Raw genomic sequence first — 25,162 nt, forward strand, 5'->3', positions numbered from 1 at the left:
CACCTTTATCACCATTAACATCATTCCATCACCTACACTCCTTAGTCATAGCCAAGGGCTGTCATCAAACGGGAGATCGGGCTAAAGGGTCAATTCTGAAGATCTAAACGCCAGCATTGTAATTTCATTCTCGCAGGGGTTCAAGCCTCTTAATAGGTGGGAAAGAAGCCCCTCGCTGTATACAACAAAGCACGCATACGAGCGAAACACAATACCAGCCTGAACACATCAGTCTGCTGTGCAATACTCACCTTTGACAAAGGCTTAAGGGACAAAGAATACAATTTTGTGCATGATAATCGGTCTTTTCTCACTCTCCAACGGATAATGCAACAAGGGTTTACTACACAAAATTACGAACAATTCACAGAAGCACTTCCAACCAATCCCTCACTATCACAGAATAGTCATTTACCTACACCAATCGTACCTTCACACTTTGATCATTCGTCTCTCAATAACATCATGAACAATCTACCCGCAACGACCACCGCAGGAGGACTGGACCTCGGAATGGGCTCGGGCAGCGGAATGCCTGCCGCACATCAAGCAGCCCAAGCAGCAGCCGTAGTTGCAGCCACACCGCAAAGAAAGAAATTATCAGGACGATATGCTCTTTCTGATTTCGCAGTAGAGAGAACTTTGGGAACAGGTAGTTTTGGCCGTGTTCACTTGGTCAGAAGTAGGCATAATGGACGGTTCTATGCAATCAAAGTTCTTCGAAAAGAGCAAGTTGTACGCATGAAACAGGTCGAACACACAAATAGCGAAAGAGCTGTTCTGGAAGTCGTCAGACATCCATTCTTGGTCAATTTATGGGGCACATTCTCTGACCCAACGTTCTTGTATATGGTCATGGACTTTGTGCCCGGAGGAGAGCTGTTTACACTTTTACGTAAGTCCCAAAGGTTCCCACATCCGGTCGCTAAATTCTACGCAGCAGAAGTAGCATTGGCAATCGATTATCTGCATCAAAATGGCTTCATTTATCGTGATTTGAAGCCGGAAAATATCCTTCTGAGCGCTGATGGACATCTAAAGATTACCGATTTCGGATTTGCCAAGTATGTTCCAGATGTCACTTGGACGCTTTGTGGAACGCCGGATTATCTTGCGCCAGAGATCGTATCTTCTAAAGGATACAACAAAAGTGTCGATTGGTGGGCATTGGGTGTATTGTTATTCGAAATGTTGGCAGGACATCCACCTTTCTTTACCGAAGACGGCAATCCGATCAAATTGTACGAAAAGATTATCGCATGCAAAGTTCGTTATCCGCCATACTTTGAACCAGCAGCAAAAGATTTGTTAAAGTCTTTATTGACGGCCGATCTAACGAAACGATTTGGAAATCTTCACCGTGGATCAAAAGATATCTTTGGACACCTTTGGTTTGCCGAAGTGGATTGGGATAGACTTTACAGACGTGAAATTCCTGCGCCTTATTTGCCAACCGTATCCACAGATGGTGACGCAAGTCAATTTGAACGTTATCCCGAAAACGATTTGGCCGAATATACGATGCACGATGCTCCAGATGTTTATGGACATTTATTCGTCGACTTTTAGGGCTTTTTTTGGGGATTCTATTCTTTGCTTTTCATCTTCTGTCTTTCACTTTTTTTCTTTCGTAATATTCAATTTCTTTCTCTTGTCTTTTGTGCAATATCCCCTTCCTGTATCGAGCGCATATCTGCATATCTTTCACAACATTTAGAGACTGAGTATTCATGTTACTCATGAACAACATTCATCAAATAAGGTACATTTCTGCATTCTAGCTAACGGTTACAGTGGGTATAGAATGGTGTTGTTTTCCATTCTGGTGTGATGAGGAATCTTTTTTCTTACTCTTGCTCTTTGTTGAGCTTTTCCCGTTTCCGTTCATCGCTGGTGTTGAAGATTTTCCAAAGCTACTAGTAGTACTCAATGCTGGCTTACGAATATTACCGTTTGCATTGTTACCTGTTGCTTCACCACCGTTTACTTTGGAAGTCTTCTGCGAAGAGCTCTTGTTCGTACTTTGAGTTGAACGTTCTTTCATTGCCCTTCTTGGCAATTTGCCTGTTGGCGGAACTTTGTATCGTTGTCTCTCTTGGTCTTCGTCAGGCAAGATCAGATAAGCGTCTTTCTCATTCTTGTTTTCTGCGCTTTCTTCACCGCCTTCGATCGTATTGGAATTCGTTCCTTCAACATCATCCCGTTCTTGATCTTGTGTTGCTTGCTGCCATTGACCACGCGAACGCAATTCTTCTCGATAGAACGGTCTCAATAACTCAATTTGCGCTGAGATGGCAGCTTCTGTAAGTGGCACAAACGGCGAAGGAGGATCAAAGTCCAAAGATGATGCTCCGCTACTGCCAGATCCTCCCATCCTGTTCTTCGCTCCCATACCACCAGGACCATTGACACCATCTTGATCTTTTCTGGCAAACACTCTGCTTGGCATTGCTGCCAATTGTCTGCCAACATCGATGCCCAATTCTTCGTCCAATCCCATATCTTTAAATCCGAAAAAGTCTTCGTCCAATCCGGCTGCGTATCCACCACGTATGATATTTTCGTCTTCCTCCCCTGCCATTGTGCCGTTTGTCATAGCCTGTGCATTGCCATTCTCCATTCCAGCTGCTGCAGATCCAAAGTATGCGGCTTCATCGGCCATAGTGAGATCCGTATTGGCCAAAGTGTCCTTATAGCTTGTACGCAATTTACGTAAGAGATCCGTCATCTTGTTTCCATATCGTACAACATCATCGGCTACATACGACTCCAAGCTGCGAACGTCAATCCCTCCGTTCTCAAACAATGCGTGTAAGATAAGTTCCTCTACGCTCATCTCTTGTGCAAATCGATCCGAATACGACCTCATCGTCCGACCGATATTCATGAGGAATTCTCCCGCAACATCAACCATCACATCAGCTGCTGCTTTTTGTGAGCCTGCAATTTATCAGAACGATACTGTGTAAGCATACAAGAAACTTGCAGAACGCATTTTCAGTCTACTCACCATCAAAACCTGCATGAGCCAACAAGAGATTGGTTCGATTTTGCAATAGATCCGAAGCACCCTCTCCACTCAAACTTGGATAAGGATTGCCTGTCATTTCGTGTAAAGGTATCATCAACGCATCCGGCGCTTTCCTTCTCGGCTTCTCTGTACGACGATTAACCGACTCTTGTTTGCTTTGGTATCCGAATTCATCTCGATCATCTTCATCATCGGATGATACTACGCCAAGATCGGCTGGTATAGGCTCACCAGACTGTATTTCATAAAAGATTCGTAAGCAACTGACACAAATCAATCTGTCTTTTAACAATCACTAACCTCAATATGGTTGTTCAACCTTCCGTATTTCATATGCGTTCGCCGTAGTCGGGTGATCACTCTAACATTATTTTCCACTGCTCTCGAAGCACCCGCTAATCGATTGTTGTCCATGTTCTGTTCCTCAACCACTCCATTCTGTCGTCTCTTTTTCGCTGGTCGTCCTCCAATGTGTCGTATCCGCCTATTAGGCAACTGTTCCGAATTGTGCAATGTTGACACACCAGAAGCAAGCAAGCTTGGATGGGCCATACTATTCCACCAAACAGCTCCAATATCGTACGCTTCCTTCTCAACTTCCTCTTCGGTTCCTTCAGGTTCTAAGGGATATGGCATCGGAGATGATTCATCATCTTCAATAACGCTATTGCCGCCGTTTTGTTGGTTGTTTGAAGTGGAACTCTCCTCGGGTAATGTCGTCAGAGCTTTTCGTAGTACACCCTTTTGAGGTCCCTCGAGTGTTTTGAGCATGTCAAGTGACCGTTGTACTAATGCACTTTGCTGGGAGGGAAGATCCAGTGTACGTGAACTTGGCCCTGCTTGCGGATTTAAGTATTGATGGTCAAATTTTCGGTCCAAATCATTCAATGAAGAATTTAACATTTCAAACGTTTTCATCGCTTCTGCATTGCGCAAAAGTGCTGGTCTCTGTTCGAAAGGCGTATCGATGAACGATGTTACGCTTATTTTGGCAATACCCAATCCCTTTTTCGACAATGAAGATTGATCACCTGCGCCTCCGACTCGCATATTCGCTCCTGAGATTGATGTATCCGAAGAGCCTCGTTGGAGACTGGATGCTGCAAGCCATTGATTCAAAGCTTCGTCGGCGTCATTCGAATCATTGACATATGTCAAAAGATGGTTAGCCTTTGCTCGTAAAATTTGAACGCTTCGCCTTAGAGGATGGGTTGGTTCGCTGTTGTAGGTAAGGCAGTTATCCCAAATGAGGTCAAGATCACGCATGAATTGTGGTTTGTTTTTATATCGTCCTTGTCGAACGTTTCGAAGCATTGTGCCTAAATCCATTGGATTTTTGATCACATCATAGTAATCCGGAGCGTCACGTTTTGCAACTTTGGTCAAAAAAGCACTAGCATGTTCGCTACTTTTCAATTCTTCCAAAACTCTTACCATTGCTTCTGTGAATTCGATTTTATCATCATTTTTGCCGCGACTTCCGTGCAGAAGGCGATATATATCGTGGTCGGATAGTTGGACGCTATCGCGTCTTGCGTCGATCGCATGCAAGAGATGCTGTGGAGTGAAGGGAAATGTAGATTAGCACAACTTCATATGGTTAGAGAATATATCGGTACCCTACCTACCTTCATGATGAAGTGATATTATATGTACGTCATCCGTGAGGTTGAAGTGGTGTTCAAATGATGAAGGTTGTGCTAGATTGTTGCGAGTGATATCGATGGTGTAGAAAACACTTTCGTTTGCTGGGACGGAATAAGAGATGTCCCAATACGCTCACAATTGGTAAGATTGAACTACTGTCGAAGATTGGCTACTTTGATGACCTTTACAATTCCGATCGATTGACCGACAGGAAGAATCGGAATCCGCTTAATCGATAAATGCCGAAACACAAAAAGCTCCACAAGAACTGAAGGGCCTTCTTTGAGTATGGTTATCGCCAATTAAGACCTAATCAGATCCCTTTAGACTGCATCCACCGTTTTCAATTGCTTTTGAGCCTATATACTATTCCAATATCTCTTGATGACGTTCATGTAACCGCGATCCACATTGACCACTTCTCATAAAAGGAACAGAGTTATGGTTTTAAGTTGCGTTTTAAGCTTAAGAGAAACCAAGCTTGTGCCTTGTACAGCTGCTACTACTTACACACACACTCACAAACGCGTACTTGCATTATGCGCGTCTCGCCTGGGCGCAAATGAAGCATTGTACTGTGTGATCCGCTCTAATCTTCCGCCGCCGCAAATGGATGGATGGGCGCATTGATCTTTAGGGAGGACAGAAAAGGGCGCACGCATTAATCCGTGGCTTGTCCAGTTAGAGATAGGGCCAGAAGCCATTCACCGCACGTGTAATCCTGCAGACAAGTCAGAAAACGCGTGTGCACTGTCCTCACTGATATTTGGAAGATGCCATCACTTTTGGGAGGAATTGACATTCATAGCATACATCCACTTCAAACCAAAGCTAAAACTTAGGTGGTATAATAAAAGATGGTGAGTAGTTCTAGAATTGATTAAGGCGGTCTAATGCCACCGATGCTAATCTTCCTCCATCCTCTCTCAGTTACCACTTTCATTGCTCAATGCAGCAAAAGGGAAACCAATCTTGGTCGAATTGAAAAATGGAGAGACATTCAATGGACATTTGGACAATTGCGATGCATTCATGAATCTAACATTAACAGAAGTATATCAAACCAGTAGTACCGGAGAACAATTTTGGAAATTACCAGAATGTTACATCCGAGGAAGTTCTGTGAAATATTGTCGAATGGCAGACGCATTGGTGGATACTGTACGTGAAGCAGAAGAAGAAGCAAGAAAACAAAGACAAAGAACGCAAACCGGACATAATCAAGGAGGCGGTCGTGGTAATCGAGGTGGACAGGGTCAATTCAGAGGTGGTCAAAGAGGTGGACATGGTGGAGGAAGAGGTGGAGCACAACAAGGCGGTGGAAGGGGGAGATAAATTGTATGTTCTAACTCATCTTGTACAGCAACTTTTACGGTCTCAATGTACTTTTTTTTGACGAGCAGCATTTGAATCAGCTAAGACATAGCTTCGAAAAAGAGAACGATATCCGTATTTCGTCTTCTACAATCGCTTATCGAGGATATGAGTTCTCTGATCTTATTTCAAAGCATAAATCTCAACTGGATCATGCTTACCTAAGATATTGATCACCATTCGTCTTTTCGCAATCTTTTAGTGATCAAATCTTCTAGCGGAAAAGTGCTGCAATATTGAGGATTGGTATGTGACCTGCATATTTGTGAAAGCGCGTCCGAGGTATGTATGTCAAAAGAAGGCACACATTCTTTGAGTAACCAAGCCACAATAAAGAAGATGATTTAGGGTCTCTTCCTATTTGCTAAGTATGGTCGGAAACATTCATCTTATCTTGTCACTCAAGATCAAAACCTGTTATGAATAGTGACTATGTAACTTGTAAAACGCGTTATGAAGCAAGGCACGCAAAATAAGCTATCAGAAAAGGAGGCTTAGATGACATGCTTGGGAAAATGTGATTGAACTGAAAAGCAAGTTTGATATGATAAAGTCAATCCTTCCTTTTGAATTGATCAGTGATGAAGTCTTGTTCACGCGCTAAGAATGAGAAGCAAATAATACAGAAATTAAACGTCATAGAAGGATCAAAGCTTGATCTTATGCAAAAGCAGTCCGTCCGTTCCCCTTGTTTGTTTTGCAACAGTACCGGTATTATAACCCTTCCTGACAAAATTACAAATTAAAATTCACACGTCTAAAGGAGGGGCAGCAGTCAAAAACACTAAAAAAACAAAGAGTCGGAACCTTTTCTTTCCATTTCATTCAGGCAAAGCGCCACACATTTTCCGTTCAGCTTATCACGCACATACTGCATGCATGAACTGTTTAAAATATTATTGTTATACATTAGTTCGCACATACTTCAAGAGGTGTGTGCGTGTGTGCGGATGTTCTCCCTCTCTCTCTCTAAGTGTGATTTTGTGGGTTTAATAAATGCACCATTCTGTCTACATGACCATACATGTATATGTGTAAATAAAGCGTACATCGATCTTGCAATCCTTTCTTCTTCTTACATCTTTTCACCATCACCACCACGATTGAAGCACGAGAGTAACTCTCACAAAAACGTGTCTTCAAAAATCGTATCACGATATTAACCAAGTATTTCACGACAATCCTACTACATCACGAACTCATCTTATTCAAACTAAAGTACGAATCAACGATATTCACATCACATTCAACCTAAAGACTTCACTTTAAACGATCACGAAATGTCATCCCGCGTCTCATCACGCGCAGACGACGCTTCTTCATCATCTTCCACAGCAGAACGATCATCCTATCGTAAACGCCAATCAACAAATGGCAAAGGCTGGAATTCTGCCAACGGAGCAAATCGGAGCACTTCACAATCTCCACTAAGTGAAAATGGACCGGAGAACAAAAGTGATCCAATCTGGCAAACAGATTCAAATGTGATTTACGAAGAAGATGATATTCGTCACCGTCCTTCCGTTTCTTCTCCAAATGGCAAACCAAACAGAGAACGTTCTTCTTCAATTCCTCATGCACCTCCAACGTTGGAAGAAGATAGCTTTTACGAAGAGGATGATCCGGTCAAATCAGAAAATGTTTTGAGCAATTGGCATTTTGCTCCTTTGATTATTGCCATCTTGCCACCTTTGGGTGCCGTAATTGGAGGTCAAGCAGACGCATGGAGTGACGCAATCTTGCTCTTGTTGGCTTCGTTTTGGCTTTATCAATTTCTCAAAGTGCCACACGACATTTATCATGCTGCACGTACTCGTCGTATCCTTCATGCCGATTCGGAATATCTTGAAGATGACGTACGCGAAGATGGCAGTAAGGTCCCTTACGATGAGACTGTCAGACGGTCACGAGAACGTGCAGCTGCAGCTGCAGAGCTTCGTAGAGCAGAAATGTTTAGCTTAGCTGCTTTAGTGCTCAGTCCAATCGCTGGAGCATATCTTTTGACATGGATGATGGAAGTGTTCACTGATGGAAACCGCTATTTGAACAAGTTCAACATTCGATTGTTCATGTTGGCTTCCGGTATTAAGCCTTGGTCACACGCTTTGAGCTTGTTCCGTCAAAGACTTTTACATCTACAAGAAGTGGTCCACTATCCATCCTCTCGCGTCGAAACACTCAACCGCAAACTTGCTAGGATGGAATCAGATTTATCTACATTACGTAAATTAGTCGCTACCAAATCGGATGTCTCCTTGCTACGTGAAGGAATTGATCTTCCTCTTACCCAATTGAGCAGATCTATGCGAAGATATGAAAAGAAGGAAGAACATCTACGCATGAGCGCAGAGGACAAGTTCAGTTTGGTCGAAAGTCGATTGGAAGATTTATTAAGAGAGGTAGCCATCAATGCAGAATTGATCGAAGAAGAACGCCGCGAACGACAAAGGGCTGCCTCTTTGCCCGCTTCTATCTTCCAAGCTTTGCGTTATGCGTTAGGACAAAGAAGTCAAGAACAATCGTATGCCTACGAAGGACAACGCACCTTGAAAGGCCGATCTTCCTTGGGAATCACTGCAGGTGGACAATTTTCGGATCCTTCATCTCCTGGGAAGATCGCGTCATTGAACTCTTCCCTCTCGTCCACAACTTCTGAACCTGCTTTTTCATCTCCTCCTCGTTACGGACCAGCTCCACCAACGAATGGCACGACTACAATCTCGAATAAAGCCTCAAGTCAACCAGGCTGGACAGAAGAAGGATTAGCATATTGGTTCTTCTTACCGATCAATATCCCGCGTTCTGTGATCAGAGGTGCAATGTCACTTGCTGGCGGTCGGGTGAACAATCCAATGCATGATCCAAATTATGCACAGAATTTTGCAAATGCCATGACAGCAACTGCCAATTCGAATAACGCTCAAAATGGAAATGCTCATGGTAACGGTCATGCTCGCATCACGTCTAGCACCGTTAATGGTAAACAGGCTTCTCGCAACAAATCTTTTGGCGAGCGTCTTGATGCTCGTCCCGTGGGTGCAAATCCCGTTCCCGCAACAAGTCACTTCAGCCGTCGAGTTTGAACAGCATCAATGTAACTTTCTTTTATTTAAATGTTTTTGGATTTCTCTCTCTCTTCAAGATCAAGATGTGTTCATGATTTCAAAAAAAGCAAAACTCAAATTTTTTGCTCGATACCTATTCATCATTTTTCTATACCTGGCAAACTCTATTCTTTTTCATCATCTTCAACGACAATTTTCACGATTGAGCCAATAAGTGCTCTTACCAGTTTCATGATCAGGATTCTATTTATTTGTGGCATACTCTCTTTCTTTCCTAGTCTCTTTGGCTTAACACAAGATATCCTCCTTAGATACCTATTACAATGTGATTCGATTCTATTCATAAATACGGAACTGTGAAATTAAAGATATATCGTATAGTAGTACAATTAGAAAGGCCTTACTTTTCTTCGGTGGTGCCACTCTGTTCATTCTTCAAGATGAGCTGTAGCAATTCTAATATGCGTTTCTGTCTCTCTTCCTGCTCGTCCAATCGTTTGGCAAGATTGTCAACTAAACCTCGAACTGCGGTCTGCTGATGGATCAAATCATCACTTTTACTATTCTCGCCATCTTCTTCAAACCCAATCAGATCATCAGCTTGAATCTTCCTTTCGTTCACTTCTGCATTTGCTTTTACCTGATCTGCATTCGCACAATCAACGTCGATCAATTGAGAATCATCAGTTTGATCTGTGGATTTATCATCTTCATCTTCTTTCGTATCATCTGCAGAAGAAGGCGTAGGCATAGCGCTATTGCGAAGCGCACGACCGAATAAACGAGCAAGTGGTGATTCTCCAATTCGTGAATACGATCGTTGTGATTTGTTTGGTGTGCTTGGTCCTTGTTTAGCATTTGATTGCTTTTGCGCTCGCTTTTTCACAATTTCTGACGTAGAAGCAGGTTGATCTGCGCTGTTTGAAATACTATGAGCATCTTCTTCTCCGGGTCGGATTCGTAACATGCTTGCATTCCATTCATCATGGGGTACGTCTCTGCTACTCTCATGACTTCCATTATGATTCTTCTTCGATTGAGATGTATCCGTAGATTTTGCTGCCTTTGTAGACTCATTTTGCTTTCCTTGCGAATTGGCCGTGTGCATGAAAGCGGCTTGAATCATATCACGGTCAGGATTAGATCTTGAACGAGGCAGCGGCAACCAACTGATCAAGTGGCCTGCCCTTTCAGCATTTGCTGATCCGATTACATAAGATGTTGCAGAAAATTTCTTCAATCCGGATGGCCAATGTGTCGAAAGTCTGATCACGAGTAAGATCGGCCAAGATGTGGCCCGTAGCAAGTAAACGTTGGCCTTGTGTAGATAGCGTGGTGATAAAAAGCAAGAAGCCGGCACCATCACAATCAAAGCAACAAGATTCAAAGGAGGTGCATATGATATCAAAGCTTCAGAACTGATTCCTGATACGGTCTTGCATGCGAATTGATACATTGCTTCTTCTACCGCATTTTGTGCCACGATGCTAAACGTATTTGAGAGCAAAGAGATCAGGATTGTCAATAAGAGCGTATTTGCCATCACTGCAAAGAATACCATCAATGCTGGACCAAAGATTGGAGAAAGTGATTGAGCGGTATCAAAGCCAATGTAGGAATTACCAAACCACACTTTGATCATGATCCATACAATTCTACCTGGCGTCCATTCAGGTCCACTGATTGCCCAAAAAGTATAAAGAAAACCACTGAAGCAAACAGCTGCCAAGAACATGAAAAAGACGAAATCCGACAGCATAGCTTTGAGTGCCAGTAAGATCACATTATCTTGAATTAACACGCTTGCAACTCTTGGACACAATAAGATTGCACCGAGTGAAAGGGTCTCAAAGCTTAAAGAGCTGAGAGCAAGATCACCATGAGATAACGCATTGATACGGATACCGAACCATATGAAGCTGATAAGACAAAACATCAGGTCGAGTAGGTTGTACAACGAACTGAGATACATAGTCAAGCCATGTTCCTGCATCTGCGTAACCTCGTCCAGAGCGAATCCTCCTAGCCAAATGGAAAATATTGTTTCGGCCAAGGTCCAATTCGGTGATGACTTCTTTGTTAGGCACCAAGCATAAAGCAACAACAATATTCCAAAATTGCAGAATTCTATTCGACTTCTGATCAATGGAACTCGAAGCCTGTGATGATCCAAGAAAGGTGCGTTGACAGGATTGTACAGACCCAATGGTCTTTTCTTATAGCTATCATCGACGATAGCATGTGCTGATTGATACGAGACCACCACTCTTCCTTCGTATATGCCCGAGATACATCTTTGACACAGTGGCGTCTTAATAAATTTCTTTGCCCTGCTGATGATGGCTAGTTCCAGTGCGCTACTTGATTGCGCAGGACCAAATAGAGGCTCTCCTGTATCCTTGTCCAGCAATCCTTCTGCTGATAAAATCTCTTCGTCAGCTCCTTGGAACGTGGAGAATGGAAAAGTGAGAGCGGTGATTAATTGTAGCCCATCACGAGCAAATGTTCGTAGTAATTTCATAGCCAGCAATTCACACAAATTTGCTCTTGTGTTGTTTACATTCTGCAATGCCAAGTCTCGTTCTGCATCGCGCTGAAATTGAACTCGATTTACCAAAAAGACAAACAAGATGGAAAGATTTGCATGCCCTGTCTCGCCGTTCCCAAGGTTTTTATCATTGTTGATTTCGCTATACTTCAATGCCAATGGTCGCACAACAGCATAATTGACATCGATTGCCGTCAACTCATTCCAATCTAGATGAGTATCGATCGTTGCCCGAATATCATCTCTGACTTTTTGTAGTAGCGGAAAGATTGACTCTTCAGAGCACTTTCTTGGCAAATCAGCAGCAGCCGGTGAATTGAATGTGCTATGTCTGTAGTGACCATGTCCTTCATCCGCCCTGCCTTTTCCATTGCGTGAACTATTGCGCACAAATCCAGCTTCTGCTGCGAGTAATGGATCATTTTCTGATGCTTGATAATCGATTGAATCCCGTGTGTCCATCCTTGTCATTGAATTTGATCCTGATTGATTTTGTTCGTTTTCTCTTGCTCCACTACTTCCTAGAAGGAATAAAGATTTCCTCAAACTTCTAGATGTGCTATTCCTTGATCCATTCACTGCAGCACGTCTATGACTTGCCATTCTGAGGATCTAAGATAAGGATTTGCGTGTTTTGGTCATTCCTTTTATATGACGGTTGTTTGTCAAGTTGAACAACTCCTTAATCATGTTCAGGCCTCTTGATATTTTTGTTTTTGTTCGCACGGGCAAAATGTCAAAAAAAAGGACGCTAATCCAAAAGAACAACACGCCCGGCCCAAATGTGAGTACGGCAAAACGGCGAGAATAAAAAGGGGTTGGTGCATGCACACACACACACACCAACACACTCTGCACAGCCCAAAAGCAGGTGCGTAAATGAAAAAGAAAAGGTAAACTTCATTTAACAACCATCCTTATTTCACTCAATCATCCTCCTATCATCCATCAAAATCAAATTGCATCATGAGTGCGCCGCAACAAGGCTACGCTAGCCATGGCAGCCCAAACGAAATGAACGACAATGGTGATAGTCATTATCCAAGACCATACGATTATACACCACATCAACCATACATGCCAGAACAAGCACAAACACGCTCAGCACCACCTGTTGGCCCTCCACCAAGTTACTTTCGAGTGTTGAACAAGACTTATCCTCATTCTTTAAGACCGGTTCTACTCTTTGCATGCTTTATCTCTTTGTGCTATCTGGTCTTATTGGGTATTCAAGATTTCAAAACAGCAGGCCAATCAGGTGTATCAGGCAAATACAAATTGTTTACCATCGTACAAGGAGTCTTGTACATGGCAGCTGCAGGTATTGAAGTATTTGGCTTGGTTTCAACATATAGCCAAAAGCTACCACTTGCACGATCATATTCTTTCCTATCTTTGATCGGATTTGGAGCAGTTGTGACATCTCAGGTGATTGGTGTGATTGTCATATTTGCCTACAAGAGCGAAGTTATCTCAACTTGTGCAAGCTATTATACCGGCGCTGAGAATGTAGACAATGCTGGCTGGTTCTGGTCTGATAACAATAATAACACACCAATGTCAGCAAGTGATGCAAACGCATATTGCAACACACTCTGGTCCAGATCACGAACGTGGGAAATAATATGGTTGCTCGTTACTGCTATCCTTGGTGCAATCTTTTGCCTCTTCGCTTTCGCTTATGCAAGACAGCTCTCAGATCCAAATAGCGTTCGTAGTAAACTTCCTGCAAGCTCGCAATTCGCACAGCAACAGCAATATGGAAATTGGCAAGGAGGCGCAGGTATGCCATACGATCCCGAAGCACAACACAGTTATCCTCCTGCACCGATGCAACCCAATACATATGCTCCTCCTGCTGGCGCTCCACCGCCTCCAGAATACAAAGTACGGCCATCGATGGATGATGTTGACTTTGATGCAAAGACGCCAGTAGGTGAAGAGTACGGATATGGTTTTGGTAGAGGACAACAGCAACGATATTCATACGAGAATGACGTACCCCGCGCCAATCGACCAGGAAGCAGTAGAAGCGTTCGCAGAGATGTTGACGAGGAAGATGATGATGAAGATAAACGTCGTGATAGCGGTGAGACTTTGCGAGGTGATCCGAAATCTGAAAAGTCACAAACATTAGCCAAGCACGAAGAGGATCACGATAACACTCCACGTATTTAATTCAGAGACTGTAAAAGAAGTATAGTAGATTGCCTCCCGTTGTACATCATGTAATTATTCCGATCGCTGACTTTTCCAAATGTATCCAATTTCTGATGCTGAAACATATACTTGAGTCAAAGCCGCCGAGGAGGAAAAGGATTAGAAAGGGTTGGCTTTTGCCAATTACTAAGCTGCCGGAAGGGAAAAGCAGACATTTGAAGCATGACTGATCGCGATTGCATTGAAATTAGAAAAAGTACAATGTATATCTGGTGAATTTTCTATACCACGCCTGATTCCCAATGTAAAGCCTCTGTGGAACTTTGTCTTCTCTCCCACCTTCTACGCAATTCATGAGCAGCATAAGCAACCGAAGCTACGAAAAAGAGTAAAGATAAATCCGAAAAACTTAAAGCGGTTGTTTGGAAAATACCTTGTAACGGAGGAAAGTATATCAATAATAATTGAACGAACAAGGATATGCTGATCGTTGCAACCAACATTCGATTGCCTCCTTGATGTGGTAATAAAGGTACTCTCAATCCTCTTGATTGGATCGCAGATGTCAAATCGAGTAAGACGAAACAAGTGAAAGTCATTGTTTGATCGCGTGCATCAGCGAATCCATCGCCCGTGAGCTCTCCAACATAGATCCAAATGGTGCCAAGAACGATCAAAGATGCAGAAAACAAAATTCTCATGATCAACCTCTTGGTGATGATCGGATCCGATCGTTTGCGTGGCGGCTTTTTCATGATTGCAGAATCCACAGGATCAACGCCCAAACTTTGACTTGGAGGACCGTCCATCAAGATATTGATGAATAAGATTTGCATCGGATTCAATGGTAGCTTGAGTCCTAAAGCTGTGCACAAAGTGATCAACGTCAAAGCAGCAACGGCCGTACTTAATTGGAAAGACAAAAAGTTTTGAATGTTGTAAAAGATCCCTTTTCCTTCTTCAACTGCAGGAAGGATTGTTGCAAAATTGTCATCAACCAAAATCATATCTGCCGCTTCTTTGGCTACGTCTGTACCGCCTTTTCCCATCGAAATACCGATATCAGCCATCTTCAATGCTGGCGCATCATTCACTCCATCACCCGTCATTGCAACTATATGTCCGTGACTTTGTAGGGCTTCAACGATTCGCATCTTGTGTCTTGGATTCGTACGTGCAAAGACGTTGATAGAATTGATTCGGTCTTGTAACTGTCTTTGGCTGAGAGTGTCCAACTGTTTGCCTGTCATCACGCTTGTGCCACCAGGCGCATTTGATGAAGAGGAGGAGATGGACAAGATGCCCAATTGACGTGCAATCGCGACTGCAGTTGCTTCTGCGTCACCTGTGATCATCACTACTTGTACACTACCACGTTGCAATGCTGCAATAGCTTCTTTCACACCAGGTCTAGGAGGATCTTGAAGTCCTTGCAATCCACATAAGGTAAGCGTGCGTGTATCCAATGCCATATTTCCACCTTGCGCTGTTGCTAATACACGGAGACCTTGACTGGACATCTGATGGGCGCCATTAACCACTTTCTGTCTTGCGGCATCATCCAAAGTCACACGTCTGCCATCGTTTGCGATATAGAAACTACACTTTTCGAGGATGATTTCAAATGCACCCTTGACATAAGTCATCTCCTCAATCTTTGCATTGGCACTGGTCGAACTGGATGTGTTGGAACCGCTGCTAATACTACCGGTAACACTCATGTACTTCTTTTCAGAATCAAAAGGTTCTTCATGAGTTCTTCGAAAGAACGGTCTCCTATCTTCCAAGCCGAATGTACGCAAAATGTTCACCATGGCGACATCTGTTGCTTGGCCAACATGATTTCCATGATCATCGCGATAGCTGTTGTTACACAGATTACCGACCAAAAGCATTCGTGATAATGCTTGACTGGGAGAATGTGGTACTCGAGATGTTAGATCCACACTGCCTTCATCTACGGTGAAACTTCGAACAATTGTCATTTGATTTGCTGTAAGCGTACCAGTCTTGTCAGAGCATACTACTGAAACGCAACCCAAGGTTTCCACCGATGGAAGTCTTTTCACGATTGCTTTGCGATGAGACATACGTAAAACGCCCAATGCCAACGTGACTGTCACAACGATCGGCAATCCTTCAGGAATGGCAGCAACTGCAAGTGAAACTCCTATTGTAAACATTTCAAGCCATTCCTTGTGCTGTAAAATACCAATGAGGCAAATAAAGCCAATGATCACGAAACTAATCATGCTCAACTTCTTTGCCAGTTCGTCCATGCTTAATTGCAAAGGTGTTCGCCTTTCCTGCACTTCATCCACCATACTAAACACTTTGCCGAATTCTGTTTTTGAGCCTGTACCCACGACGATTCCCCTGCCATAACCACTTCGTACTAAAGTTCCCATGAATGCAATATTTTCACGTTCATTGATACTTGTTGATATCGAACCATCCTGTGTTGCAGCTGCGTGGGGTTTTGCATGCAGATTGGGAGAGAGAGCGGTGGCATTGATCACATCTGCTGTTTTCTTTCTTGGCTTTATCTCACCGGTTAGTGTACTCTCATCGATCTCCAGACTGACAGCTTCGCAAATACGAACATCAGCTGGCACACGATCTCCCGTTGCAAATGTAACCACATCTCCAGGTACGAGTTCATTGGCGAGAATTGTGTTTGTTTGACCATCTCGCAAAAGATGACAATAATGCGGCACAAGCTTATTTAGTGCTTCCAAGCTCTTTTCCGATCTTTGTTCTTGAATGAATCCTACAGTAATAACAACAATGACCGCTAGAGCGATACTGATTGCATCGTCCCATTCACCCATTATGCCACTGACTACTGCACTGCCGAGCAAAAGCATAATCAAAGGCTCTTTGAATTGTTCCAAGAATTTCATATAAGGCGGATCCTGTGGTTTCACAGCAAATTCGTTTGGCCCACCAGCCAGGTGTCTGCGATGAGGCACATCTGACGATCGCAAGCCATGTTCCAAATGTGTTGGTGGTAAGGAATATGCTTGCAATAAGTTCTCGTACGTTTGCTGTGTGGCTATGAATGATGGCGTTTCTCCTTCCGGTGGGTCTTGAACGTTGAGCGTGATTTGTTGTGGCGGATAGCTACTCGAAGGTAAGGTGTTGAAATCGGCATCATGTGGTGTTGCTCTGCGTAAGGTTGTACTGAAAGCATATCGTTCTGTATGGGAAGATGAAGATGCAGGATTGACTAATCCCAAGAATGAAGTAACGGCGTCACTAGCAGATCGAATGGCTCTGTTTTGCTTTGAAGCATATGCATAACTTATTCCATCTAGTGCAGGACCCTCTTTTGCATGCCCAAGGAATCCCGCTGTCCTTGGACCTTCAAATGATCCTTTTCCTCGTTGGTCATAAGGATCATCTCCTAGTGTATTGTGATGATCGTTGTTTACGTATGGATACCCTCCGTTCGTATATGGAGCTGATGATGAACCACGGCCAGCCATCGTTCCTCTACGTGCCCAATCCTAATGGGCAGATATCCTTGCCAAGTGTTCCTTCTGCTTATCGAGGCTACAATGTTAAGGTGATGGAGGGGTAATTCAAAAGGAAAACTCCTGGTACCTGGACATATATATCCTTTCTTGAATAAGTTAAGCCGAAATAGTTTTGGCTGGTTTGGCGTAAGACAAGCTCGGCGTAAAGTCTTACGAGGAGGAGGAGGTAAGGCAACCTTCTCGCTGGCCCGTGCCATTCAAGGTGTTTAGGCGTACAGAGCGTACAACTCTTCTCCTATAATAGCCTAGCGCGAATAGCACGTGTAAAGGGGAATGACAATCTTGAATTCCTTCTTTTCTGAGCGTGACCAAGATCTTCTCATTTTACCTTTGATCATTGAGGTCATCTGCAACAAATGGCATCTCGTGGAAACAAACAAAGTGGTGGAGGATCAGGTGGTGCAGCGGCAAGCGGAAGTGGCAGTCATGCAAAAAAGAACAACAGAGATTCAGGTTCGGGTCAATTACAATCTGGAGGCGATCAACCGGAAGAAGATCCTCTAGTAGCAGTTCTTTTGGCTGATTCGTATGATAACCATTTCGCTCCCTTAACATTGAACTGGCCTAGATGTTTACTACCGCTCGCAAATGTTCCTCTTTTGCATTATTCTGTCGAAAGTGCAACTAGAGCAGGCGTTTCGCATATTTACGTCCTCACAAGATCTCATGCTCATTTGATCAGGCAACATGTGAACGATCATCTTCACAATCTGTTACACAGTCAAGGAATTGCTATCACTGTGATGAGTACGCCTGAAGCAAGAAGCGAGGGAGATGCAATTCGAGAATTGGATGCGAAACAAGTTTTACGATCTGACTTTTTACTTTATCGAAGTGATAGTGTTTGCACGATGGATTTACGACCTGTTGTTGATTTGCACAGAAAACGAAGAGCCATAGATAAAGATGCAATCATGACAATGTGTTGCATGCAAGCAGGCGATCAAACGACTATGCGATCAAAGGCGATGAGACCAGTGCAATACATCGATCCTGCAACAAATCAAATTCTACATTACGAACAATTACCCGGTTTACCGAAGCGAAAAGCCGTAATGCCATTCGAACTCTTGCGATTGGATGACAAAACTGGATTTGATGAAATTGATGTACGATTTGATTTGGTAGACGCAGGAGTGTACATTTGCAGCATTGACGTCCCCCCTCTATTTTCGGAGAATTTCGATTATCAATCTCTGTCTTTGGACTTCATTCCTGGTATCTTAACCTCCGACCTTCTGGACAGCAAGATCTTTTTGCATGTAGGCAAACGTGGTTATGGTGGTCGTGCACAAGATACACAAACGTATGATGCGATCAGTAGAGATGTACTAAGAAGGTGGACGCATCCTTTCACTCCTGCAAGCAGTGCTTGGTTAAGCGAGCGAATGACAGAACGGAGAGGATGGAGATATGTTGGACAAGAAGTTCAAGCGCATAGAAGTAGTAATGTTGGACCTTGTTCAATGATCGCATCGAGATGCACATTGGAGCCAAATGTGACAATTACTGGCTCAGTCCTTTGTGAGGGTGTTGAAATCGGTAATGGATCGACTATTAGCAAAAGTCACATTCATCCATCAGTCACTGTTGGCAAGCAGGTAAAAATGATAAGCTGTATCATTGGAAAAGGAGCAAGAATATTAGACAATGTTACTTTGGGTAGAGGTTGTCTAATTGGAGCCGACTGTGTTGTTGGACCAAATGTAAGCTTGCCTGATGGTAGCCGAGTTGGCAGTAAAGAGCGAGAATCTTGGGACGAGGAGGAAGAGGATGAAGCTTCCAAGAGCAACAGCTCGAGTGATGTCCCAGCTAAACATGATGCCAGAGTAGGCGCAGAATCAAAAGGAGTATTGTGGACCAATCTATGGCAGAAAAAAGATCGTGCTCAAACTGGTGCAGAGGAAGAGAACGAGAGCGAAGATGATGAAGACGGGGATATAGATGAGGATATCGCGAATCTTCGACTACGTGCCATTGGATTCAATGATGAGGCAGAAACAAAGGGAGTACAAAATATAGAAGATGAGCTTGAAGATAACGAAAGTGTGTCCAGCATCGCATTTGATTCTGAATTTGGCTCGGATGATGAAGACCTTGACGGATTCAGTGATGATGGTCGATCAACACATTCATCATCCGCATTCTCGCACGTTTCTGGTACACGAGGAGGGGTAACGAATTTGACCTTGGATGATGAGGTGGATACACAAATGGAAAAAGAAGCCGTCTCAGCACGTTTGGCAGAATTTGAGACCGAAGCAAAGGCAAGTTTGATGCGTGCATTAGAAGAAAATCACAGTATCGATAATGCTTCATTGGAATTAAAGACGTTACGAATGGCCAGCAATGTGAGCTTGCGAGATGTACAAAAAGTGGTTGTCGAAACTTTACTGGACAGATGCAAGCCAGCGGATCCAAAAAGTGTACAAGCATTGGTGGTCAGATGGGGCAAATTAATTGCACAAGTATCGCAAGATGACGAACAGCAAGCAGTTGTTGTGATGCAATCATACTGCGCTTCCCATCCCGCAAAAATAAATCTCTTTGTTCCGCTATTGAAATTGTTTTACAACGAAGACGTTGTCAGTGACGAGGCAATCGTAGCATGGTGGAGATCAAAAGCAAGTCAGACAGGCAATGAAAAGATGTTGGATTTGAGAACACGCGCTCAAGGGGTGATCAGATATATCTTGGAAGATGATGACGATGAAGATGAGGAGGACGAGGATGAATGATGATGCAAAAAATGTATTGATTCACCTATTGGTGATATATATATATATACTGTGTGTACAATTTAGTGAAAGTAGAGGAGAAATACAAAAACATTTTTGAACAGAAATTGCCTTTACTCTTTTGCGAATTCGACTAAACCACGTCCGAATGTGTGACAAAATACACCATTAGGGTCAACAGCCCTTTTGATTCTTAATAATTTTTCGAAATTTTCTTTTCCGAACGCACCTTCGCAACGTTGACGAGTTTCACCTCTTTCCAAGAAAGCAGCGAAAGGCCCTCCTACCGAAACAGGTGCAAGGATATTATTCACCCATGATTCCACGCCTTTGACACATTCTTCATCTTCATCTCGATCGATCCATTGTTGCAATGCGCCTGCAGTGAATTTTGCTTGCCTTTGTTCTTTACCAACACAAGTATCATCTTTTTCGATCGCATCTTCTATTGCTCCACCAACCAATTCAAACAACCAAACAGCACGATTGGCCATCGAACAGAATTGATCAATCGATTTAGAAATCACTTCATCCGTCAATGTTGTCAAAAGATCTCCGCGAACCATCCATCGCCTTCCTTGACCGGATTTGAGCACTTTTGCTACTCCATCTTGTTGGGTCAACATAGATTTCTCACTTATGTCTTTCAACAGGACCCGTTCACCTGTCCAAGAACTGATGGCTTGAACGAAGTTGTGTCCAATCTCTTCCGTTGATCCAGTGCCTAAGTAGCATATTTGAATCACGATAACATGTTCTGCTGATGCATCTGGTGGTCCTGCCGTCAAGATCAAATTGGAGTACAACTCTCGTGGGATTGATCCCCCGGTTCCCTTTAAGCAATCGCGCCAATGACGAAGCAGAGAAGGTGCTGTCGCCTTATTGAAAGGATAGATCAGATTACCTGCATACACCTGTGGTACTGGATATGCTTTTGCAATGATTCTGGTCACAATACCGAAACAAGGTGCTGCACCGCGTACTGCCCACCAAAGATCACGCTCTTCCTGATCTTGACTGTCAAGTGAAGATGCATTGAGTGTTTTCAATCGGCCGTCTGCCAAAACGATATCCAGTTCTACGATGTTGTCCAATGATAATCCATAAGCACGGGACATATAACCAAATCCACCAATGGTCATTGCAGTTGATCCAACCGGATAAGCAGACAAAGGAACGTGATATGGCACACCTCCGTCAAGTGCGAAGCTCAAACCATTCTCGCCCCTCTTTACATTTGTGGGCTGCATTCGAGATTTACCCTTTTCATCTGATGAAGAAGGTGACATTTCTGCTGATTGTTTGTCAAAGAGCGAGTTAGAGAATCCATCTCTACCAGCTTGATCTGTATAGAGATCAAGATCGCGAACGCCGACTCCAGGCTCAAATTCGACAAGTATAAATTTGTCCGTATGTATACCAGGCTTCAAAACGTGTTCTGATTGAGGTGAGACGGAATTTGTACCATTCTGGTTGTTTCCTCCGTTCATATCTGAGAAATCTAATGACATCCCATGCAAGGCGGGAGTTGCACCTGAATGTCCATAGCCTCCAGCATCTGTAGCCACTCCACCTCTGCGATAAGGATCTGTATACTGGGCAGCTTGCAGATCAGGTAAAGTCGCTCCGCCCATGTATACTGGATCGCCAGAATTGAGAGGTCGGGTTGTACCTAAAGATGACCCACCCGATGAAGAATCACCTGCTGTCCAGATAAAACCACCCGTAGTTGGTAAGACCAGACGATCTGCTTGAGATCGAGGGTCAGCATTCGATGTCGAAGAGGTATTAATAGTGTTTTTTCTGTTCGATGTTTGTCCTGGAGGTCGGTGGTGACGCTTCCAACGATCGTATTCGAAATTATCTTCTTGCGTCCTCTTAAGATCAGGCATTGCATTACTATCTTTTCCGTCATCTGTCATTTCAACATCAGCACCGGCTGAGCTTGTCGCAGTAGTCGTAGCTCCATTTTCGCCACTAGTTGTAGCACTATTGCTTGATGGATGACCTGAACTCGTGTCATTGCTTTGAGGAGTTCCAGTACTACGAGCAACAGATTCACTTCGTGAAGAACCGGGTATTGCAGAAGAGCTGTTCGGAGTATCGGATCGTCCAAAGGAAGAAGAAGAAGTTTGTCGAGGTGAGGAAACTAATTCAGCGTCCTTTAAGATTTCACCATCTTCACGATCAGAACCTGATCTGCCACTATTACTTCCTTTACTGTCATTGCTATTCTCTTCATCTGCATCTGCACCACTATCGGCATCGATGACCGCATTTATCTCCCGGGCGGTTTGGTTAATCTGCTCTGCGTTGAAAGTTTCGGGCTTTCTGCGCTTACTTGAGCCATCGCCGTCATAATTGGTTGCATCATTAAAGGCATTACTATTGCTTTTGTCTGCAGCACGACCTCTTCCATCTTGCTTTGCAAAGGATTGATTTGGGATAATATTTGGTCGTCCATCAATTGTTGTTTTGCTACTGCTTGCAACATTGAGACGATATTTTGGGTTTTCACGTTCAGCGAGGGGCAATGTTTTTATCCTGTTCATGCTTCGCATATCCAATACCACATCTCCTTGAATAGACCAACCAGCTGTAGAAAAACCTCCTGAGCGAATAGAAGGTGATAGATTTTTCTCCACGCAGAACTTGATCGTTTTTACTACATCTTCGGCATTCTTTGGTCTGACTACGAGCCAGGCTGCCAATGGAGCGGCAGAGTTGAACAAGGTGGTAGAGCTTGCGAATGATGTTGGCTTTGACGGATCATTCACATTGGCGGTATTGTGATTTTGGAAGGTATCATTGGTTGAGGCAACCTGTTCAGTTTGTGTTTTGGCTTCTTTTTGTTCAGGAAGTTCTTCCACTGTCAGCGCTCTTGCATCCCGAACGTGCACCTGTGTACCTGATACTTCTTTTCGCAGATCATCTGCTAAAGAGGAATAATGATTCATTTTGATTTGATGAGAATGATCGTCCAATCGAAGCGGAAGATCGATATCATATGCAGAGCTCGACCTATTCATCGATGTGGGGCGAACGGATGGTGGCACTTGGAGTTGAGGTTGTGGGTTTATCTGATTTGATCCCATCTTTGCGATAGTGTAGGTCACCTAAACATCGAAAAGGATGGATGAGGTATTTGTCGGTTTGTGATTGTAGGGAGGATGAATTATATATCGTGTATTCACGCGGCCAAGTTGCTGTCTTAAATGACTTTTCTCTCATTCGCCGATGGCACTGCGTGTCTCATTTCATTTGGGTTCCTGCGCGATCGAGATAATTTTGTTCTAGCCCATTGAATCCAACATCGAGCGGTCCATTGCGCCTGAAAAGCCGCTACATGCAAAAATTAAGTTCAATACGCCGTGTATGTACGGGCGTTATGCTTTTAACAAATCTTTGCGTGGAGGTGTGATCGAGATCACGTGAAATGACAATAGAGAAAAAAGATTATCTAAGCAACTGTCAAATAAAGCTGTATTCTGCTGGGGGCGGTTTGTTCCTAAATTTTGCGTCTCCCCCAATCAAGAAGATTTAAAAATCAAACCCTCGTCGCGTCTTCAAGATTGCCAACACTTTTCAAACACTGTCGTAGTGCTTGTAATAATTAAACTACCCCACCTCGCTGCATCATAGGCTAGAAGGAGTAAGAGAGAGACGCGTATGATTGAGTGTTGGGACTTGAGCAGCGCATTTGGTCTGCCAATTTGATTCGTAATTTGAGTTAAAGTGCATGCACAGACGCTAAGCCCTAAAAGCCAAAAACTTAGAATTTATCCTTTCTTCCTTTCATTGCCATCTGAGTTTTAAGAGAACAATCCAGAATCTTTGTTCCTGATCAAAGCCATCAAAAAAAAGGATTTCCAACACATATACCACATTGACCTTACTCCACACAAAATAACAAAATGGCTCCACCACAAAAAGGTTTCTCTTGGTCAAACATCGGTGTTGGTGCCGTGATGAATATGTTCGAAGTCACCACACTTGGACAGCCACTAGAAGTCGTAAAGACACAAATGGCTTCTAATCGTACACAAGGAATGGGAGACGCACTCAGAACAGTTTGGTCAAGAGGAGGCGTGTTTGGATTTTATCAAGGTTTGATTCCTTGGGCATGGATCGAAGCATCAACAAAAGGTGCAGTGTTAATGTTCACAGCTTCAGAAATTGAGAAAAAGACAAAAGCAGCAGGTGTAAGCCCAGGAGCGGCCGGTCTTTTAGGAGGAATGGGAGGTGGTATCGCACAAGCATACGCTACAATGGGATTCTGCACATGTATGAAAACAGCCGAAATCACACGTCATAAACAAGCTGCTGCTGGTGTCACACCTCCAAGTACATGGGCAGTCTTTGCTGATATTTACCGTCGTGAAGGTATCGCAGGTATTAATAAAGGTGTCAATGCCGTCGCTATTAGACAATGCACAAACTGGGGAAGCAGAATCGGTATCGCACGTTTGGCAGAACAACCAATTCGTTCTTTAAGCGGAAAGAGTGAAAAGGACAAATTGAGCCCGATCGAAAGAATCGCATGCAGTTCAATTGGTGGTGCTTTGGGATGCTGGAATCAACCAATCGAAGTTATTCGTGTCGAAATGCAATCTATGGCCAAAGCAGAACCCGGATCAAAAAGACCAGCTAAATTGACAGTTGGAAACACACTATCATACATTTACAAGGAAAGCGGAATCAAGGGTTTGTACCGTGGTGTTCAACCTCGTATCGCTTTGGGTATCTGGCAAACGATTTGCATGGTCTCTTTTGCTGATTACGTCAAAGAGGCAATCGATATGGCTTCCAGAAAGGTTGAAAATGTTGCAACAAACTAAGAAGCATTCGATAGATTCAGTTATTTTTCTTCCTTCGGATCTTGATATATATAGAAGCCTTGTAAGCAATTGCAAGGCACCTGTCTTACCCGCATGATCATCTTTCATGTAGAGAACCTATCATTCATTCTGTCACCATAAAAGATATTGTTCTGATTTGTACAACGTCAGAAAATACAATGATTGATACAGTTAGATTACAATGATGTACATCATCAAGGG

General features: G+C 43.4%; 10 protein-coding genes across 10 annotated transcripts; 6 read left to right on the forward strand and 4 right to left on the reverse strand.

Moving 5' to 3' along the window:
- Window positions 1-531: 531 nt before the first annotated feature.
- Window positions 532-1,569, forward strand: FA14DRAFT_164464 (protein kinase A catalytic subunit; the record flags this gene model as incomplete). Its single annotated transcript, XM_025499889.1, has 1 exon — window positions 532-1,569. The coding sequence occupies one exon, from the start codon at window positions 532-534 to the stop codon at window positions 1,567-1,569; it is 1,038 nt and encodes a 345-aa protein (XP_025356037.1).
- Window positions 1,570-1,673: 104 nt separating this feature from the next.
- On the reverse strand, window positions 1,674-4,892 carry FA14DRAFT_46247 (uncharacterized protein). The gene is made up of 4 exons (XM_025502385.1): window positions 4,660-4,892; window positions 3,332-4,588; window positions 3,011-3,266; window positions 1,674-2,940 (listed from the first exon to the last, which is right to left on the reverse strand). The coding sequence occupies exons 1-4, from the start codon at window positions 4,663-4,665 to the stop codon at window positions 1,778-1,780; spliced, it is 2,682 nt and encodes an 893-aa protein (XP_025356038.1). The 5' UTR covers window positions 4,666-4,892; the 3' UTR covers window positions 1,674-1,777.
- A 393-nt stretch (window positions 4,893-5,285) lies between these two features.
- Window positions 5,286-6,085, forward strand: FA14DRAFT_134063 (Sm-like ribonucleo protein). The gene is made up of 2 exons (XM_025496979.1): window positions 5,286-5,538; window positions 5,609-6,085. The coding sequence occupies exons 1-2, from the start codon at window positions 5,536-5,538 to the stop codon at window positions 6,011-6,013; spliced, it is 408 nt and encodes a 135-aa protein (XP_025356039.1). The 5' UTR covers window positions 5,286-5,535; the 3' UTR covers window positions 6,014-6,085.
- Window positions 6,086-6,975: 890 nt separating this feature from the next.
- Window positions 6,976-9,326, forward strand: FA14DRAFT_46277 (uncharacterized protein). The gene has a single exon (XM_025502386.1). It carries the CDS (start codon window positions 7,333-7,335, stop codon window positions 9,133-9,135), a length of 1,803 nt encoding a protein of 600 aa, XP_025356040.1. The 5' UTR covers window positions 6,976-7,332; the 3' UTR covers window positions 9,136-9,326.
- A 108-nt stretch (window positions 9,327-9,434) lies between these two features.
- On the reverse strand, window positions 9,435-12,384 carry FA14DRAFT_160768 (uncharacterized protein). Its single transcript, XM_025498815.1, has one exon. It carries the CDS (start codon window positions 12,266-12,268, stop codon window positions 9,518-9,520), a length of 2,751 nt encoding a protein of 916 aa, XP_025356041.1. The 5' UTR covers window positions 12,269-12,384; the 3' UTR covers window positions 9,435-9,517.
- A 343-nt stretch (window positions 12,385-12,727) lies between these two features.
- FA14DRAFT_104839 (uncharacterized protein) lies at window positions 12,728-13,624 on the forward strand (the record flags this gene model as incomplete). The annotated part of the gene is made up of 1 exon (XM_025495720.1): window positions 12,728-13,624. A coding segment is annotated over one exon (897 nt), but the record flags the coding sequence as incomplete, so codon positions are not given.
- Window positions 13,625-14,045: 421 nt separating this feature from the next.
- On the reverse strand, window positions 14,046-17,530 carry FA14DRAFT_160769 (putative PMR1-secretory pathway Ca++-transporting P-type ATPase). The gene has a single exon (XM_025498816.1). It carries the CDS (start codon window positions 17,311-17,313, stop codon window positions 14,107-14,109), a length of 3,207 nt encoding a protein of 1,068 aa, XP_025356043.1. The 5' UTR covers window positions 17,314-17,530; the 3' UTR covers window positions 14,046-14,106.
- A 190-nt stretch (window positions 17,531-17,720) lies between these two features.
- FA14DRAFT_145712 (nucleotide-diphospho-sugar transferase) lies at window positions 17,721-20,102 on the forward strand (the record flags this gene model as incomplete). Its single annotated transcript, XM_025497286.1, has 1 exon — window positions 17,721-20,102. The coding sequence occupies one exon, from the start codon at window positions 17,721-17,723 to the stop codon at window positions 20,100-20,102; it is 2,382 nt and encodes a 793-aa protein (XP_025356044.1).
- Window positions 20,074-23,267, reverse strand: FA14DRAFT_160770 (uncharacterized protein). The gene has a single exon (XM_025498817.1). It carries the CDS (start codon window positions 23,195-23,197, stop codon window positions 20,216-20,218), a length of 2,982 nt encoding a protein of 993 aa, XP_025356045.1. The 5' UTR covers window positions 23,198-23,267; the 3' UTR covers window positions 20,074-20,215.
- Window positions 23,268-23,906: 639 nt separating this feature from the next.
- Window positions 23,907-25,161, forward strand: FA14DRAFT_160771 (mitochondrial carrier). Its single transcript, XM_025498818.1, has one exon. The coding sequence runs from the start codon at window positions 24,017-24,019 to the stop codon at window positions 24,938-24,940; it is 924 nt and encodes a 307-aa protein (XP_025356046.1). The 5' UTR covers window positions 23,907-24,016; the 3' UTR covers window positions 24,941-25,161.
- Window position 25,162: the final 1 nt, after the last annotated feature.

The sequence above is a fragment of the Meira miltonrushii genome, assembly GCF_003144205.1.
Source record: "Meira miltonrushii strain MCA 3882 unplaced genomic scaffold FA14scaffold_2, whole genome shotgun sequence".
In the NCBI taxonomy this organism is placed as follows: Eukaryota; Fungi; Basidiomycota; class Exobasidiomycetes; order Exobasidiales; family Brachybasidiaceae; genus Meira; species Meira miltonrushii.

What these genes read in the sequence shown, in the direction of transcription:
- FA14DRAFT_46277 (XM_025502386.1), top strand. Translation starts at nt 7,333, where the DNA reads ATGTCATCCCGCGTCTCATCACGCGCAGACGACGCTTCTTCATCATCT.
- FA14DRAFT_160769 (XM_025498816.1), bottom strand. Translation starts at nt 17,313, where the DNA reads ATGGCTGGCCGTGGTTCATCATCAGCTCCATATACGAACGGAGGGTAT.
- FA14DRAFT_160768 (XM_025498815.1), bottom strand. Translation starts at nt 12,268, where the DNA reads ATGGCAAGTCATAGACGTGCTGCAGTGAATGGATCAAGGAATAGCACA.
- FA14DRAFT_160771 (XM_025498818.1), top strand. Translation starts at nt 24,017, where the DNA reads ATGGCTCCACCACAAAAAGGTTTCTCTTGGTCAAACATCGGTGTTGGT.
- FA14DRAFT_46247 (XM_025502385.1), bottom strand. An exon ending in GGTTGAACAACCATATTGAG is followed by an intron (nt 3,267 to 3,331) that starts GTTAGTGATTGT and finishes TATGAAATACAG; the next exon opens with TCTGGTGAGCCTATACCAGC. An exon ending in GGCTCATGCAGGTTTTGATG is followed by an intron (nt 2,941 to 3,010) that starts GTGAGTAGACTG and finishes GATAAATTGCAG; the next exon opens with GCTCACAAAAAGCAGCAGCT.
- FA14DRAFT_160770 (XM_025498817.1), bottom strand. Translation starts at nt 23,197, where the DNA reads ATGGGATCAAATCAGATAAACCCACAACCTCAACTCCAAGTGCCACCA.